The 16,426-nt window shown below is 43.5% G+C and overlaps 1 protein-coding gene across 11 annotated transcripts in view; it reads right to left on the bottom strand.

Moving 5' to 3' along the window:
• Positions 1-686: 686 nt before the first annotated feature.
• The window catches only part of magi1b (membrane associated guanylate kinase, WW and PDZ domain containing 1b), a 119,262-nt gene continuing 103,522 nt past the window's right edge, over positions 687-16,426 (bottom strand). For 7 of the 11 annotated variants that reach the window (XM_068314340.1, XM_068314343.1, XM_068314341.1 and 4 more), the window contains 9 exons: positions 15,592-15,683; positions 15,038-15,230; positions 13,280-13,651; positions 10,839-11,042; positions 8,071-8,164; positions 7,896-7,983; positions 6,972-7,115; positions 5,219-5,357; positions 687-2,667 (listed from right to left, as the gene is read on the bottom strand). In XM_068314340.1, coding sequence (XP_068170441.1) covers positions 1,424-2,667; positions 5,219-5,357; positions 6,972-7,115; positions 7,896-7,983; positions 8,071-8,164; positions 10,839-11,042; positions 13,280-13,651; positions 15,038-15,230; positions 15,592-15,683 — 2,570 coding nt within the window. In that variant the 3' untranslated portion in view covers positions 687-1,423. Of the gene's footprint in view, positions 5,358-6,971; positions 7,116-7,895; positions 7,984-8,070; positions 8,165-10,838; positions 11,043-13,279; positions 13,652-15,037; positions 15,231-15,591; positions 15,684-16,426 lie in introns of all 11 variants that reach the window. The other 4 variants (XM_068314350.1, XM_068314346.1, XM_068314349.1 and 1 more) reach the window with 4 other exon arrangements.

The raw sequence follows: 16,426 nt of genomic DNA, 5'->3' as shown, positions 1-16,426 counted from the left end.
TGAAAGGAAAAGAGGAACGTTTTGCAGACTGATCTGCCTGAGCTTTGAAGTTGTGAAAAGATAGAAGCGCTCTGCTTTACTTTTCTTCAAAGACTTTTTATTTTCATACACACTTTCAAAAACGGCCTGAAATAACATCGGCTTCTTCATTCCGATGTTTGCCCAAATAGCAAGAGCTCGGTACTCTCTGGAATCTGTGACCCAGTATCTGCTGCTGTGCAGATAAACGCAGCATCGTCTAAGATACTGTAGTGGCTTGTGACCGATGACATATCACTCACTCAGAAAAATCCAATCAATAGCACGCATTTTGAGTCTGTACATTCTGTCTAGAGGCTGCAGTGACAGTTAGGCATAAATTGTTAAATTGTCACTGAGCCACAAAACTAGTGATTTATTAAATGAGATTTTAAAACAAGAGTTGTAAGAAACGTAACTTTGTTTTGGCGGTGTTTTGGTGCCAGAGAGGTAGATGCTGCCAATTGCTTCTGATTTGAATTTGGTTTAAGGAAAATAAATTATATATTTACCTATTTAGGTATTTTTATTACTTAAACTTGTTTTTATTAATATTAGTAGATAAGTCATCTTGTGAACAAGAATTTACAAATATTGTTTTCCATTGCACATTTATACCTGATAATCAGACAAAACCCAAATAACAATCACACCAGTTCAACTGTTGAATATATTATTTTATTTTAACATCATCATCATAGTTTAACTTTTAGTTTTCCCTTCATTCATTTAAAATGATCACCTCTGAATGTACACATACTGCAAACTGTCAAAAATATACAAACAAATGCAGGCTTGTGCTATAGTCTGGTCAAATGTCTAAAAAACAGTGGCACTGGGGAAAGAGCGAGAGAGAGAGAGGGAGGGGGGAGAGGTAGAGAGAGAAAGAGAGACAGAGAGAAAGAGACACTGAAACCGGTAAAGACATGCACAGCATCATTGTGAGCACCAGTGATCAAGGTGCGCCGTACTTCCATGGGATCCTCGTGGAAAAGTACATACATCTCATCATCTGACAGTGTGGCACAAAATGCCGAACACTTATCAAATCAAAAACAAAATGTTGTTCATTAATGAAACTGTTAGGCACATCATTATTTTTTATGGTTTTATATTTTCTGGAAAAGTCTGAGTTACTGTAAATGCAGAATATGTAACCAAAAACAAGAAAAAAAGAAAATAAGATTAAAAAAGGAAAAAAAAAAAAAACAGCTTTCAAAAGTCAATTTGGAACTTGTTAGTAACTCAACATTGATAACATATTGTGTGAGCGTATGTGTTGTCTTGTCTTGTCTGTCCGTTTGTGTTCACAGTTATGTGCATTGGCGTGGGACGACGTGGCGACGGGAGTGACTACTTGAGGTGTTTTGTGAGTGGTGATCGCGACTGGCTGACAGCCGTCCAATCAGATGCTCAGGTCTTTGGGGTTGTCCCTGTAGGTCTTCTTGGGCTCAGGCAGCGAAGGCTTGGATGAGCGACTGGTGCCTGTCTTGAGCGTGCTGTAGTACTCTCTTACCTTAGCCGCCACAAATTGGTCATCATCCTCTTCGTCCTCCGAGTCATCCCTTCTGGATCTTGTGATCGGGGAGAAGCTTCGTTCCAAGCTTCGGGTTCGGTACTGCGGCTCGGGGGAATAACCTCCGGTTGCGTAGCGCCCGTCCCTCCCCATCCTCTCAGGCGATCGCCCCCTCAGCAGGGAGCTGTACCTCTTGTAGGCTGAATCTGAGTCTGGAGTGCGGACTCTGGGCAAGTTGATGTCCCTGTACCTGTCTCGCTGCTCACGGGACGCCAGGTCCCTCAACAAGCTATCCCTACCCCCACCCCCCCTGTAAGCTCTATCCATGGAGGAGGCTCTCAACAACAGACTGTCCTCCCCAAAGAGGCGATCATTCCTGGGCAGGGATGGAAGTGTCGCCTCCCTGTTCAGGCGGTCCAGTGCTGGGGCTTCACGGAGGATGCTTTCCTCGTAAGGTAGGCTTGGTTCAGGAGACTTGGGCGGCTCCTTCAATACGGCCTCGTTCACGCTGGGCTTCTCATTGTCATGGTTCTGTCTCTCGGGGGAAGCTTCCCTACGGTACGGCTCTGAGGAACGGGCGTGGCGTGTGGGTGAGTGATGCCGAGAGCGGTGGGGGGACCTGTGGCGGTGAGGCGAGCGGTAAGGAGAACGGTAAGGAGAGCGTCGTGGCGAGCTGTGGCGATGGTGCGACGAGGAGTGGTGACCATGGCGTCTGTCTGGGGAGCGGCCGTGGCGATGTCTCCCGTGACTGTCTAGGGTGTTTTCCGCACTACGTGAACGGCTGTATCCCTTCTCAGGAGAACGGTGGTGGCTACGGTGGGTTCTGCTGGAATGGTGGTGGTGTTGGCCACTGCTTCCCTTGCTATCCTTTTTCTTGAATATCTTTGCCAATTGTTTCCCCGTACTGGTTTTCTTGTTGGGGGAGTGGTGGCGATGTCTGGAATGGTGGTGCTTGCTGGTGCCGGTGGAGTGGTGGTGGTGGTGAGTCGGCTTCTTGCTTCGGGATGTCTGGGTGGGTTTTGGTGGGTAGCTTGACTCCAATGGCGCAGAGGATTGGGGCAGGGTGCTCACTTCCGCAGGGTTTTGTAACCCTGAGGCTGGGTTGGCTGACCTGTTGTCGTTGGGGCTGCCGTCTGCAACACAAGTGTGATATACAGACGTGGAGAGGCCGATCAAACATATGTAAAGACTCTATTGAATATTAACCATGCTGAATCAGTCAGACATGAAGCAGAGAACATTTTCCAATGAAAGCCATATGGATGTTAAAGCCTCAAAAGATGGCTTGTTGTTAGATGGCACAGAGACAGCCAATGATGGAACATTAGTGTAGCTTACGCATGAGAATAAAAGGCAGTGACACAAAGGCAGCCATTGCTTGAGGAGACTTGTTACCGACGACAAACCTGCTTCCGGCTAGATCTGGGGTCACTTCTTGTGGAACTGGCGAGGCGCTTGGACTGGATGCCGGTTACAGTCAGTGCCAACATGCTGCATGTTGATTATACTGATTTATATCCTCTTCCATGCACTGTCATGATGCCTTTGACAATTTGTAATTGTTTAAAGCAAATTGATGCTCAAGGTGAGACAAAAAAGCTTTTTCTTATTATACAGAGTCTAAGAATGAAAGGATATGCATTAACTCAGCTACAGCAGGAAGCTAGCAGTAACAAAGAGGATATCTCTGACAGTAGTGTTGATGTCTCAGCTATTACAGTATATACAAGCACACACAAGTACATTTTCTCTTAGAACTTGCTATGAATAGATTAAATTACACTGAAGAATGAATACACATTAAGTATCTATTACAGAGGCTCCTGACAATGCACTTCCGAGGAGTGGGTTTATATGCATGAAGTAACAGCATGGACACGGGTGACCCGAGGCCACGCCACACAAAATCAGGATGGATAAAGAGAGAGACAAACAAAAAAGAAAGGAGAAAGTGGTGGGGAGGGGGCAGACGACAGGGGCGAACAGTTACAAACCGTGGTCTGATTTTGGAGGACAGAGGCCTCCCCCATCTTGTCATTTCTCATACATGCAGTGAGATGGGGAGGCACCATCCCTGAAGGAAGACAAGAGCCCGGGGCAATATAGGAAGAAGGAAAGATACCAAAACAAAAAAACAAAAAACAGAAGACAAGAGAAGAGCACATAGTTTAGATTGCTTCAGAGTATGAAGGAAGAAAGGAGAATTATTGTTTGGATTTTTCAATGAAAAAAAAACGTGTTTATTTGATCACTGAGTCATTGAGAAGAAAGAAGCAGTCCAGGGAATAGCCCAAACCCCTCAGTGGAAATCATCAGTTACAGAAAGAAAGTCCTGGAACCAACTCCACACACATTCAGAAATACAAACCCACTCACACACCTAAACATGTAGACACAGAAGCAGCAGAAATCTCCAAAATAAAGACAGTGATACTTACACACCCACAACCCCCCCCCCCAAAAAGAAAACAGTGAATGAAGCAGTTTAACATTGCTTACAAAATAATTCAAAAGAAAAACTGGCAAGACTGTCAAAGGTTGTGTCAACTAAAAAGTACAAACAATGTCCCAAAATATACAAGTTCACATGATGTCATATTGGTTCGCAAATAGAATTACATTGATGAGCTTTTCAAGACAAATGCAGCTCCACTCAATAAAGTAAAAAAAAAAAAAGGAAAACATGATGACTCTTGAATATCAATCAAAACTGGTCAATACGATTAAAAAAACTTCCATAAATATTATGGAAAATAGACAATAGCAGGAAAAAAACCCTCCATTTACACTTTTGACAAGTTCATGCAGCAATATACTTTTACCCATGAATATGTGGCTTTGATTAATGGCTCTTTACACGGAACAAAAATACTCGCCTCTATTCTTTTCATCACTGTACAAAGCGTCTATATAACTGGAGCAACTTTTTAGTTTCAATGGGGATGGGTGGATTTCCTATCATCACAGCTTTTCAATGACATTGACAGTGGGTGCAAGTAAAATTCATGGATTAGTGAATAATGCCAAGCACAGTATAATGAGATTTTATCTTAAAAATGGCAAAAAAAAGCATCATTCTGCCTTTTCTTCTCAATACAGTTCTCAGTTAAAATCCCTTAAGAGTTCAGTAGCTTACATTCACCTTCAATAAATATCATAAATATGTTTATGTCACGTCCTAACCAAAGCTGCAAGGTTCCCATTGGAATGTGATGAATCAATTTTTCCTTCTCTCAATGCTAAAATTACTGATGCTTTAGGTCCCTACAATGAATTCCTACCCACAAGAAACATCAAAACACACTTCCTGTTTCAACCCAAGCATTGAAAAACGACCCACCACCGTTCCGTTAAGTCCCAGCGCGGTGCTTTTGCTCAGTGGCCAGAAGGTGAAAAGTGACAGCGGGATGAAATGGAAACTGAGTGCAGGTGGCAGCTGGAGGAGGCGACAGCACCAAGAGGAGCACCTCCACCCCTGCCCCACCCCTTAATATCCCAAAGCCCAGAAGTGACCTCCACCAGAAAGACACCCAGCCCCGCCTGATGGATTGTCCCAGGTATGGTGAAGGGTCCTGGGAGGGTAATACAGTTCTTCCCCTTTCGACCCACCACCGTCCACCGGGCGTCTCCAGGCTCAAGGTGTGAAGATGGGGGAGAAGGGAATGTTTTCGTAGATTGACCCACCATATTCAGGCACAGAGCCATCGCCTCGCTTGAGCATCAGGTGGGCACGCCGGCCTCCGTTCTTGATGAGCTCGATGGCTCGTGCATGTGTCATGCCCTTGGTGCTCTCACCGTTGATTTCCAAGATTTCATCCCCAACCTACGAGAAGGAAAGAAGACCAGAAAGAGAAGAGTAGGAGGACAGAAAAAAGGGGGGAAAATGGTGGCAGAGGAAGAGGAAAGTGACATGATGATAGCAAAAAAGGCAGGAGAGGGAGGAGAAGGGAGGAGAAGTTATATTTTGAAAATTCTCAAACGCAAAACAACATTTTTAGCTAAATTAGTATTTTCCAGAGGGCAGAAAAATTGTGTCGAAAAGCAGCAGTTGAGAAACTGAGAGGGGAGGTTGAGACGGAGGGAGCAAACAGGAGCCAGAAGAAACTGATTCTTTTCCTCCATGCTTCAAGTTATCTGTCAGCGTCGTCTGCGCCGAGGGAATTCCTCTCTGACAGAATATGGAGCTCTTGTTGACACCTCTCTCTGCTTCACAGAGCTGCTTCTATTAATATCTCTACTAATAAGGTGCGCCCACGCACACACATACATTTGTATTCATATATGTGTTTGCAAATGTGCCGATGCATGCACACCCAAACACTCCCAAACTGTAGAATTATATTTATACAGAAAAATACTATTGCATTGTGGTTAAGACTTACATAGATTGACAGAATATTCTTTGTCTATCAGGCGTCCTTCCAGTCAGTACAGTCAACCAGTTTAAGGCTCCTTTATGCTGAGTGTACAGATGTTCGCTGAGAGGTGATTAAACACTATATTGAAGTGTAAAAGAGTCGATGGACATTCTGATGCATTCAATGACCTCTTTTAAGAGCCAGCGCAGCAGTTAGTGGTGTGCAGAGCTGTATGGTAATGTCCATTATAACCCAGACACCTTCAATTTGGGTGATATTTCAAATAAACAGGGTTGAGAAAATTCTTCAGCTCTTCAAATAAAATAAACCAGTGGAATATTTTGAAAGCTGCATTTCTACAAAGCTGCAAATGAGATGCTTTCCACACAAGAGGTATTCACTTTATAGATCGATGCAGGTGGAACCATTCCTCCCATTTTGCAATTTATAACAATTGGTAATGTCTGCCCTGATCATTACATTCCCCAGAAACATGAAGTCACATGAAAAACTGACTGAAGCAGAGGAAATTGTTCCTGCACCATAATAAACAGTCATACATCTGGAATTACTCCAGCCAGAGGACGACAACTGCAGGTTCCTTCTCCCCTTAAGAAAATAAGTTCAAGTCCTCTAAAGACCAATATCTTGTTTTCAAGGGACACTAGAGTGTAATAAAAAAGTAAAAGTAATAATTTATAATTACGTACAGCATTAAATGGGCACTCCAGTGAATTTGTAAGGAAGAAAAATCAATACAGCTGAAGATGAGATATAAATTTTATGAGTCAACATCCAAAATGACTGGATGCTACAATTTCTACGATAAAACTTGATATATTTGTATTGCATTCTACAAATGAAATTATACAGTGTAAGTTGGGCTTCATATCCTGAGCTAGGTCAAAGATTTTTATAATGATTGGAAGGGTTTTACAAAATAACTTCCTGGTAGAAAAGTTCCAGAGTCTCTGGGCTCCTTTATTTGCCTCACCACGGTTTGACATTTGGAGACATTTGATAGTTTTTGCTGTGTGACTGGTTTTTATGTTGTCAGTGTTTGGAAAGTCTGACCATACCCTCATGTTTCCATTGCGTACAGCGGCTCCTTCTTCAGCTAGCCTCAGTACATACAGGTCCATGTTGTATTCTTTGCCTCCTCGCAGGCTGAAGCCAAAGCCTTTGCTGTCTCGCTCCAGGTCCACCGAGTAGAACTCAGAATCCTTTTAAAGATAGACCACCACACACACACACACACGCAAACACACACAAACACACAAACAACCAAACAAACACAAGGAAAAGTGAGGAAGACACATTTGCATCACGGCTGCCGATTCAAGTTAGACTTGTGTGTGCGCCGTGTCCTGAGAAACGTACTCCTATTTCAGGAGCGCAGGACAGATGCTGCCTTCAGGAAAGTCACACCTCTTTAATAGATGGGCTAGACTTAGTGTGTCTGTACATGCATATGGTCCCGTGTAAAGATACTGAATTATTGATGCCTTAGGTGGACAAAAAAAAAAAGAAAGCGAGAGGGAAAGAAAGAAGTGGGACACCACAAGGACAGGCAGACAGCCACAGTGGCTCCTGTCTTCAGGCCCTCCCTAATCTACCCTCTGCTGAGCGATCAATGCTATCTGTGAGAGTCATCTCCACACAGCCAGAATAATTCAGCAGTGAACACCACAAACTCAAGGGTTACTCTGAAAGCAAACAGACTTTCCTAAATGTATGGGTTCCGATAATGCCAGCAGGTACACGTAAGGAGGGAAATAAATAAATAAGATGCACTTTCTTTGCCCTTGGAAAAGGGGGTGGATTGATTGGTTGGCGCTGGAGGGACGGGGAATGGATGGATGTTTTAAACTGCTGGTCTCATGTATGGAAAGACAAATGAACATATGAAAAGAAAGTTGGTGTATGATGGAGACATGAAATGGATGGAGTGGAGCGTGAGTGGAGTGACAGTTTGACAGATGACTGGACCCGTCCTTCCTTACCTGAGGTGAGACTTGCGTTGGGGGTTGAGGAGGAGGGGCTTGTGGGGCTTTGAATTCATAAGATTCCTGTTTTGGTTTAGTGTTGGTCCTGAGACAGAAAACGGATTTAGGTGATAAATAAGGCATTTATAAGTTATTCATGACAAGTATTTGTGTTGCCTTTGTATTCCCTTACCTGGCCTCAGGTGCACCCTGTAGCTGAGGTGTGTGAGTGGTGGTGATCGTGGCGATCTTCTCCGCGTTGGTCAACAAAGACGCGTTTGATGACTCTGAGTGGGGAGAGAAGTTAACGTGTCAGCGTCCAACTTATGCAAGGTGTCTGATGTTTATCATCCTAGCATCCTAATTTTTGATGCATGGCACTAAACAACAAAATCAGCTTCAATTTTGGGATACTTTTGGTCAAATTGAAACTTTGATCTCATGATGGTGCAAGAGGGAAAGACAGAGGACCACCACAGTGCTGCCAGTTCACCCAGTGGGAAGCATGAATGATTGTCACGTGTCACACAAGTGACTGGGTATCATTCTCTGTTGATCAAGGATGTGTGTAAATCTTGAGATAATAATATTGACATTTGTCTTGTCCAAAAAGACAACACTAGTTTCAAGAAATATTCCAACTGAAATGTCTCTGGCGAGCCAGAAGACTCCGTGTGATGTAGTTTAACCCACAAATCACACGTCTCGTCCTACACACTGGTGTAGCTTCAGCAGCTGTCAGCTCCAAAGATGAACTGACCTACTGAGAGACCACCAGCTCCAGCAGCCTCCAGGCTTCCTCCACCTTTCAGCCAAGATCTGGGACACCAGATAAATTCAGCGCCATCATTCTTTCTTGTCAATGTAGCTGTCAAAATGTGTTGCTTTGCAAAAACTTGTAACACTCACTACGGACCGGAGCTTCTCCTGCCTGCATTTTTTAAAACAGAAACACATTTTCAGCCACCCAGGGATGATAAAATGTTTTTTATACCGTATATCATCTTAAAGCTGGTTCAATTGTTTTTTTGTGCTATCTATGAATCATGCTGTCACGGTCTAATGCCATCATTACACTACTCCTGCTTCTGCAAAAGCAACCATTTCTTCTCCGTGACAATCTAATCTTTCTGGGCCATAATCAGGATTTCAACTCTCCACCCCTCTCCCCGAGCTTCACCCCGTCACCATTCTGCTCACATTCACTTCCCCACTCATCTATTCTTTTCAGCAGTCTCTCGGCTTAACTTTCTGATTGCATGTAACCCATGAGATGCAAAGTCAACCAATCATGCGGCAGCACGGGTGGAGCGAATAGTACTACTACGTGTACGTGACTGGAATAAATAGAAGTGTGACAATGTCATTGCTGTCAATATGCTGCATGAGAATTTCTGCCATCAATGGCAGAGCTTATAATTTCACATATTTATTAGTTTCACAATCCAATAGTTGGAAAAAACCCACTCCCACATTTCTTCATTTATTTCACTCTGCTGTCAAAAAAAAAAGAAAAAGAAAGAAACCAAGAGAAACCCCTGGGCTGTTCCTGAAATTCCTCCAGCCCTGAAAATATTCCCTCCTGACCTTGATGGACCCAGATAGGAATGAGCAGGCACTTTAAAATGAAAATTTCAGTAGTGGAACAAAGGGCAAAAGAAAGGGAGAAGAAACGGGTGGGAGGGCTGTTCTTCACAATATAACTCAGGATTTGAAAAAACCGACACGATATCACCTGAGGCATGTCTGGCTGTCTTCTCATACACAACAGGAAGCAGAGAGCTGTTCTTAGTCTGCACCTCAATTCTGCGCTGCATCGACGTAAGCTTCGACGACGCCTGTTCTCATTGTCCTTGCAGAGGACTAAAAGGAGCTGAACCTGATTTCCCCTTGGAACAACATCCCGAACCGGGGCTTCAGTCAATATCAAAAGGTTTGGACAGGACCGATCCACACAAAAATAGGCGTGCTCAGTCTTGTGAGAAAAGAAACATCACTCAGAACCACAAACTACAATCTCCTCCTCGCCGTGCATCCGTGTCAGACAACGCGTGTGTGTGTGTGTGTGTGTGTGTGTGTGTGTTTGACACATGCGCATAAACACCAACCAGAACTTTGTGTTAACGCACACCCAGTTATTTCTCTCTGACACAGTGTCTCACAGTCTTTGTGTCTCCTTGGCAGAACAATTTTGGTTCGTTGTTCTTACCTCCCCCCCCACCCCCCCACACACACACATAACCACACACACAAAATTTAAAAACCCAAAACCTCTTCATCCATGATAAATGAGGTGGAAAGCAACCGACGGCAGACAAATAGCTTCAATTTTTCCCAGTGTGCTAGTTGACAGGGAATATTGCTGGTCCAGAAACACACACACACCCACACCCACACACCCTTAATTAAACAGTATTTGTGAAGCATGTCAGGATGATCTGTCAGCACAAACCATAGACAGCTCTCAGCAGCATAGCACTACAAACTGTGCACAAACTTGCACAAACAAAAAGACACAATCACAGAAGAAGAGGGTCTTCATCTCATCACATCCCGCACGCACACATCCATCTATCCTTTGGAATTTCCACCATACCGACAGCAGAACTCCAAAGGCTGGAATAGTTCCTAAATATCTGCAAAGAAACAGTTCTGTCAAAGCTGTGGTTGCTCCAGTCATTCGACCGCTATATGAAACACTACAACCCAACAAAAATAACCATTGTTACTCTACTAATGATTAAAGTCACTTGCCAACCTGACAGTCACTTGGACAGCCTTCACAAACAAGCTCTTGCTCAATAGTAGACCTTTTGATTGAAAAAAGTCTGAATGATATATTTTCTTGCTTTTTTGCTTTTGCAAGGACCCATGAAGGCATATTTTACTAGTTTTGACAACAACTTTAGGGAACAAAAGCCAGCGGACAATAAAACAGCTTAGCTGCCAGTCTCTACTCACCATCTCCAGGAATGATGCGTAATGTGACGGTGTTCCCGGCCTCCTTGATGAGGTTGACTATGTCGGAGTGGGACTTATTGGTGATGGAGCATCCGTTAACGGCCAGGATGCGGTCGCCAACTTTCAGCTTCCCGCAGCGGTCTGCTGGACTGCCCTCGATGATGCGTCCTATTTTGTGGGGCATGGCCACACATGCATTGCCAGCTATGGTCACCATTGACACAGTGGGATGTGTGTGTGTTTGGGGTTATGTTGAATTGGATTTTTAGAGATAAAGGAGAAGGAAGAGGAAGAGAATATTGGGAAAAGAGTAGAAGATCAGAAAGTCAAGTGTTAATCCACTGACAGCGGGCCTGGTTAAAGTCACTGAGAGAGGCTGATCAGAAAATGACAGAACAAAATGTAAGACTTGGTAAAGAAGGAAACAATTGTATGTTTGATACAGCATCTCTAAATACCTGTAAACCACCATATCTAACAGAGTCATCCTCCTTTATTCTACTCATTCCTCTTACCTAAAGCTGTCCTAGTACCAATTTTCTAACATCAGCATTATTATTACATTCACTCGAGTGTCTCTCGGCAAGAAAAAAGGTAATAATGAACAAACAGTTCTGTTGTCTGCATCTCAAACACCTGCAGAAGGTCGAAGAAAACAAACACACCCCTGCATCTCACCAAAACCCCAGAGCTGTCTCTGTCTGTCTTCCTCTGTCTGCAGCCTGACATCAGTCACTGCAGAGAAAAACAGTGCTACGGTATCTTTTGCCTACATCTTCCTTTCTGTTTTGATTTATTTCACTGCTACTCTTCAGGCTTGTCAATAACTGACCCCTCTTTTGGTTTTGTAGTTGAAACTGTCTGCGTGATACTGAAGGGAAAGAAGGTGAAAGAGACAGAGCTGCTGTAACATTCTGAACAAGTGCGGATGTGTATACTAACGGTATGGGTGGACTGTTTCTTGACAGCATCGCTGCTACCAAGCGGATTTGAAAATTTCATGTGGTGGTTGGGTTTCCATTAGGTTCTACTTGTCAGGTCAGATCAAAAGGAACTTATCTTCTGGCCCGTGCTTTCCTACTCTGGTCTCTGAAAAGGATTGCTGACACTTTTAAAGCCAAGCTGGAAGAGTTTTTAGGCCTCATCAGTTTACCCACACCGATGGATATGAGAGCACAGAGAAGAGCGGAACACATACCCTACACATAGTGGGTAGAAAGAACGGTTTTCAAAGTGTGCACTGCTTAGAAAATTCTACAGCAGCCACCTTAGAGGTCGGTGGGTTATGAGGGTACACAAAATGGGGCCACTCGTCCCCCCAAAAATATTTAATAAATAACCATAGAGGGATTATCAATAGCTTTTTTTGCAATGTTTAACTCATGTGCTGTGTTCGGTTGTATCAACAGTTTATGAGGAGTCTCATTACAGTTTACCTTCAAGGTCACAAAACAAAGGATCTGTCAAACAAACGGCAAGACTGGTGGACTGTTAAGTCTTTTGCGTCATCCGCTCACATTTCTGAATATCATTTCAAATCTGCATTACACAGAGCACCTGTTTCAATCATTGTCCTAAAAACAAAATGTTTCTGCTTCACACACAAGGACTCAAACTGGTTTTAGGCTGTCAAACTCTTGACAAGTGAAAGTCTTGCTTTGTGGAAGCACTTTTGCTTATAATGTGTCATGACATCTTGAATTCACTATAGGCTCAAGGGTGTTCAGAGTATCATTTTATAAAGCATGATTCTAAAAAGCTTATTGTTCTTTTTTATAGAACCTGCTATGGTTTATGCGTTTCAGCAATAGCAGACCTGAAGAACTTGTGAGAAGAAATTAAGGAATAATTGTAATTTTGAATTGAGACAAACTTGCCTAAAATGTAATAACATTACATTAAATGTCATTTAAACTGTTGTACTTTTATAATTGTGATGTTGTAAAATAAAAATAATGCACACAGATCATTGTCCCTATTTATTCTGCTCACAGCGGTCCTTCCCATTAAGTTGTCATCAGGCTTTTAGGGCCAACCTGTTTGGCAGAAGCCATTTAAGTTCAGCTCAATATTAGAACTGTTTTATGTAAGACCCATTTTACTTTTGATCAATTATGAAAGCCTTGTGTGAGTGTAGTGGCAGCTGCAGGCAAAAGAAAGGGTTTCAGTGTCTTAGACAGGTTCAGATGAAAATGAAAGCAGAAGTACCTCTTTGAAGAGTGTTGGCATTGGTCTGGTGGGACTGTAACTAGCCAGAATACGTGTTAGTTGTCAAGCAATTTAGTGTTCATTGGTTTTTATGGGTAATACAAAGGAAGTCCATAAAGGACAGAAAGATAAAAGACCCAGGTGATGAGAAGAAGTTGTAGCCAAATGTTTCATGTGCAATCATCAACAATGTCTTTGCAAATTTCCAGACTCCAAAGTGTGACATCTCTTACCGAAGGTGGTGCCAGCTTCAGGCCGCGACACCGAAGACACGATGACGAATCCAAAGCCTTCGTTCTCGCCGCGGCGGATCTCTACATCATAGGGCTGCAGGGCGGACGAGACGGCGGTGCTGGTGTTGGGGGGCTGGGAGGAGTTAGGGACAGCTGCAGAGGCGACCACTGCATTCCCGCTGCCACCCGCCCCTCCGCCTCCACCCCCGCTGCCAATGCCGGAGGTGGAGCCGCTGCCAGAGCTGACGGTATTGAGGGAGTTCTGGCTGCCCTGCGGGGTGCGCTTCCCCATCTCCTCCGTCAGGCTGGGGGCCTGGGTGCTGCTGTGGTGGGAAGACGCTGGCGATGGAGGCACCTCTCCCTCGACTTTAACTGAAGGCGGCAGAGGGGGAGGGAGTGAAATGCATGTAGCTGTATGAAAGGTGGCAGAAGCAATATAGCAAGAAGGCAGGCTTTATGAAAGCAACAAAAAAAGAATCACAAATTTTGGATAGGAAGGTGGGGGTTGCCAAATATTAGGCAAACCAGTGTTAAATACAAAGTTTAGGGGATATTAGTTTAGACAAGTGAGACACAGGTGCGTAAGAACTTTACATAAACTGTCAGGAAAGGACATGCAACTGTTCAAATATCTGATTTATAAATAAAAAGTTCTGTACATAAATAGACACCCCCCCACATCTTTAATTTGAATCCAGATGAAAGACAAAACAGTAAAAACAGCCTGAGGAGAACAATCTCTTCTCTGATCTGCTGTAAAGTGAGCACGGACTAACGACGCAGACTTCTAGTTGTATCTAGACATTTCATTCTACATTTAATTTCCTGTACAGCTGCTCGAGGAAGGCGCCTCATATTCTCGCCGCTCTGAGGTAGACAGGGAGCGGCAATACATTAACTTCTGGCTGCTGTCATTGGGACGAAGGTTGACCACCCTCTTCATCATATTTATGGACTTTGGTTTTTTTTGCGCTGCTGGCTGAGGAGCAGAACGGATCTTAACAGAGAACTGGTGAAATGCTTGTGGTAGCCGCTGAACTCTATCGTTACAGAGGAACCAATGCGCATAGTAAGCAGGGCCCCGGGCCACGGATGGAACTGCAATGAAAACAAATGGGACACCTTGCAATGTAAAACAGAGTGCTATTCAGCAGCAGACTACTGTAGTACTGCACAGCAGACGATATATTGAACTTGAGAACAGACCTTAATGTTGCGGTCCTCAAGATTTTTAGCAACTCCATTCCATTTCAGGCACTACGCTTGGTAGGCATTTCTGCTGCTTTAGCCATGTCAAGTCTTTACATTCAGTAATTACAGCTTTATGTAATAAATTCCCTCCTGCATCAATCACATGATAAATTAAGGGTTTCTTTTTTCCACATGCATGAAAGGTTGATCGGAAGTAAAGCATGATCTTAGCTTATGTTTGTCACTTTGCTATTAGTCTCAAAGTTAATGTAATCACTTATGTCACTATGTCAAAGGTAAAAATGACATATGTTCACCAATGAAAGCAGAAATTCCCACTGCCACTACTTTATACTAACATGACAGAACAGGAACAAGAAGGACCAGTCAGTGTTGAGATGAATTACATAGATTATCTCTAATTTCTTCGCCATGTCTTTTCATTTTAAGAGTAAAGAACGATACTGAACCCATATGGGAGAGGAACAGCAGCGACTCTCCCGAACCTGTCTGTGGGTCTCTCATAAGCAGGGCTCATCCCACATTTTGCTCATCTTGACATCTTACCAGCGTAGTTGGTTTTGCGTCGCACGGTGAGGTTGACGTGGCCTTGCTTGGCAGCCTGCTGCATCAGTTGCACCACCAGTTGGTGTGACTTGCCCACCACAGCTGTACCGTCCACACATATCAGTTCATCGCCGGACCGCAGACGCCCGTCCTCGTCTGCAGCTCCATATTTCACTATGTGGCCGATATATATCTGAAACACAAAGTTGATGAATAAGACTTGAGAGATTGTAGAAATATATATGTGCTAAAGAAATCAAGATGAGACAGGAGTCAAATTGGCATGGAGTATAGGTTTTTGACAATTAATTTGTGGTTCCTGAGTGCCATCTTGTTATCCAAACCAAGCTGCGAAGCCTCAGAACTACATATAGGGAAGATGAAAAGACATATGTGGCAAAAATCCCAATAGATGATGCTCTGACTAGTGCTGGGAAGAGAGCATCCATTTCATCTTTCACATTACTGAAACTTGCAACTTGCGGTCTTAACATTTTACATACACATATGGTGAAAATTGAGGAAAATTGGACAGCATTGTGAGAGAAACCCACCGGCTCCCCTGGCTCATTGCCTCCGAGGATCCTGAAGCCGAACCCGGTGTCCTTCCTCCACAGGAAAATGTCCTGCTCTTGGAAATCTGGAACTAGAAAATCAACATCTCACTGTTAATATTTCTGTTTAAATACAAAACACCAGCACAGGAGTGGTACCTATGCCTACACCAGGACAAGAGGCATTCCAGTTAGGATAACTCCCACGATGTGAATCCACTCAGCTTTGACATAATGACCCATGACTATCATGTGTATCCACATTTTTCAACAAACGATCTGCTTCTTTCAACATGAAATAACGATCAACCTAACTGTTCCCAGCTTTGTCAGTAAAACAGCACTTTGCACAACAACACTCTAGAGGGGTTGGAAAAACAACAAAGAGCTGATCTGCCAAAATCTTAAAAGGATCTATTTTGGGTAAAGAGCATAGGTATAGCTTAAATAAAATATCAAAAATTAGCTTTGCTGTCACAAAAAAGTCCAAGCGCACTCATTCATAGGTTCTATAATTAGAAATGGTCAGGTTGAAAATTTTTACTCTGAAGTCTGAAATAGCTTATTTCCTTTTAGCTTTTTGAATCCTATTCCGTGACTGGAACCAGCGATGCGTTCCACGCGAGTCCTCCACATGTCGGAGAGCTCTGTGCACCTGACGGACGTTCTCATACATGTTAGAATAGGGTATTTATTATTGAGCACGGTATGTCTTGTTCCCACTCCTCTACCATCCGCAAGTGAAAGAATAGAATCATTGCAATGCAGCAAATGCCAGCTCGTTGGTTCATGTAGCAGTGGAGATGAGGGGCACCTCTGGGGGACACACGGAAGA

Source organism: Antennarius striatus, chromosome 5 (assembly GCF_040054535.1).
Source record: "Antennarius striatus isolate MH-2024 chromosome 5, ASM4005453v1, whole genome shotgun sequence".
NCBI classification, from domain to species: domain Eukaryota; kingdom Metazoa; phylum Chordata; class Actinopteri; order Lophiiformes; family Antennariidae; genus Antennarius; species Antennarius striatus.
Note: the sequence above shows the minus strand (reverse complement) of the source record. Positions and strands in the feature narration are given on the sequence as shown.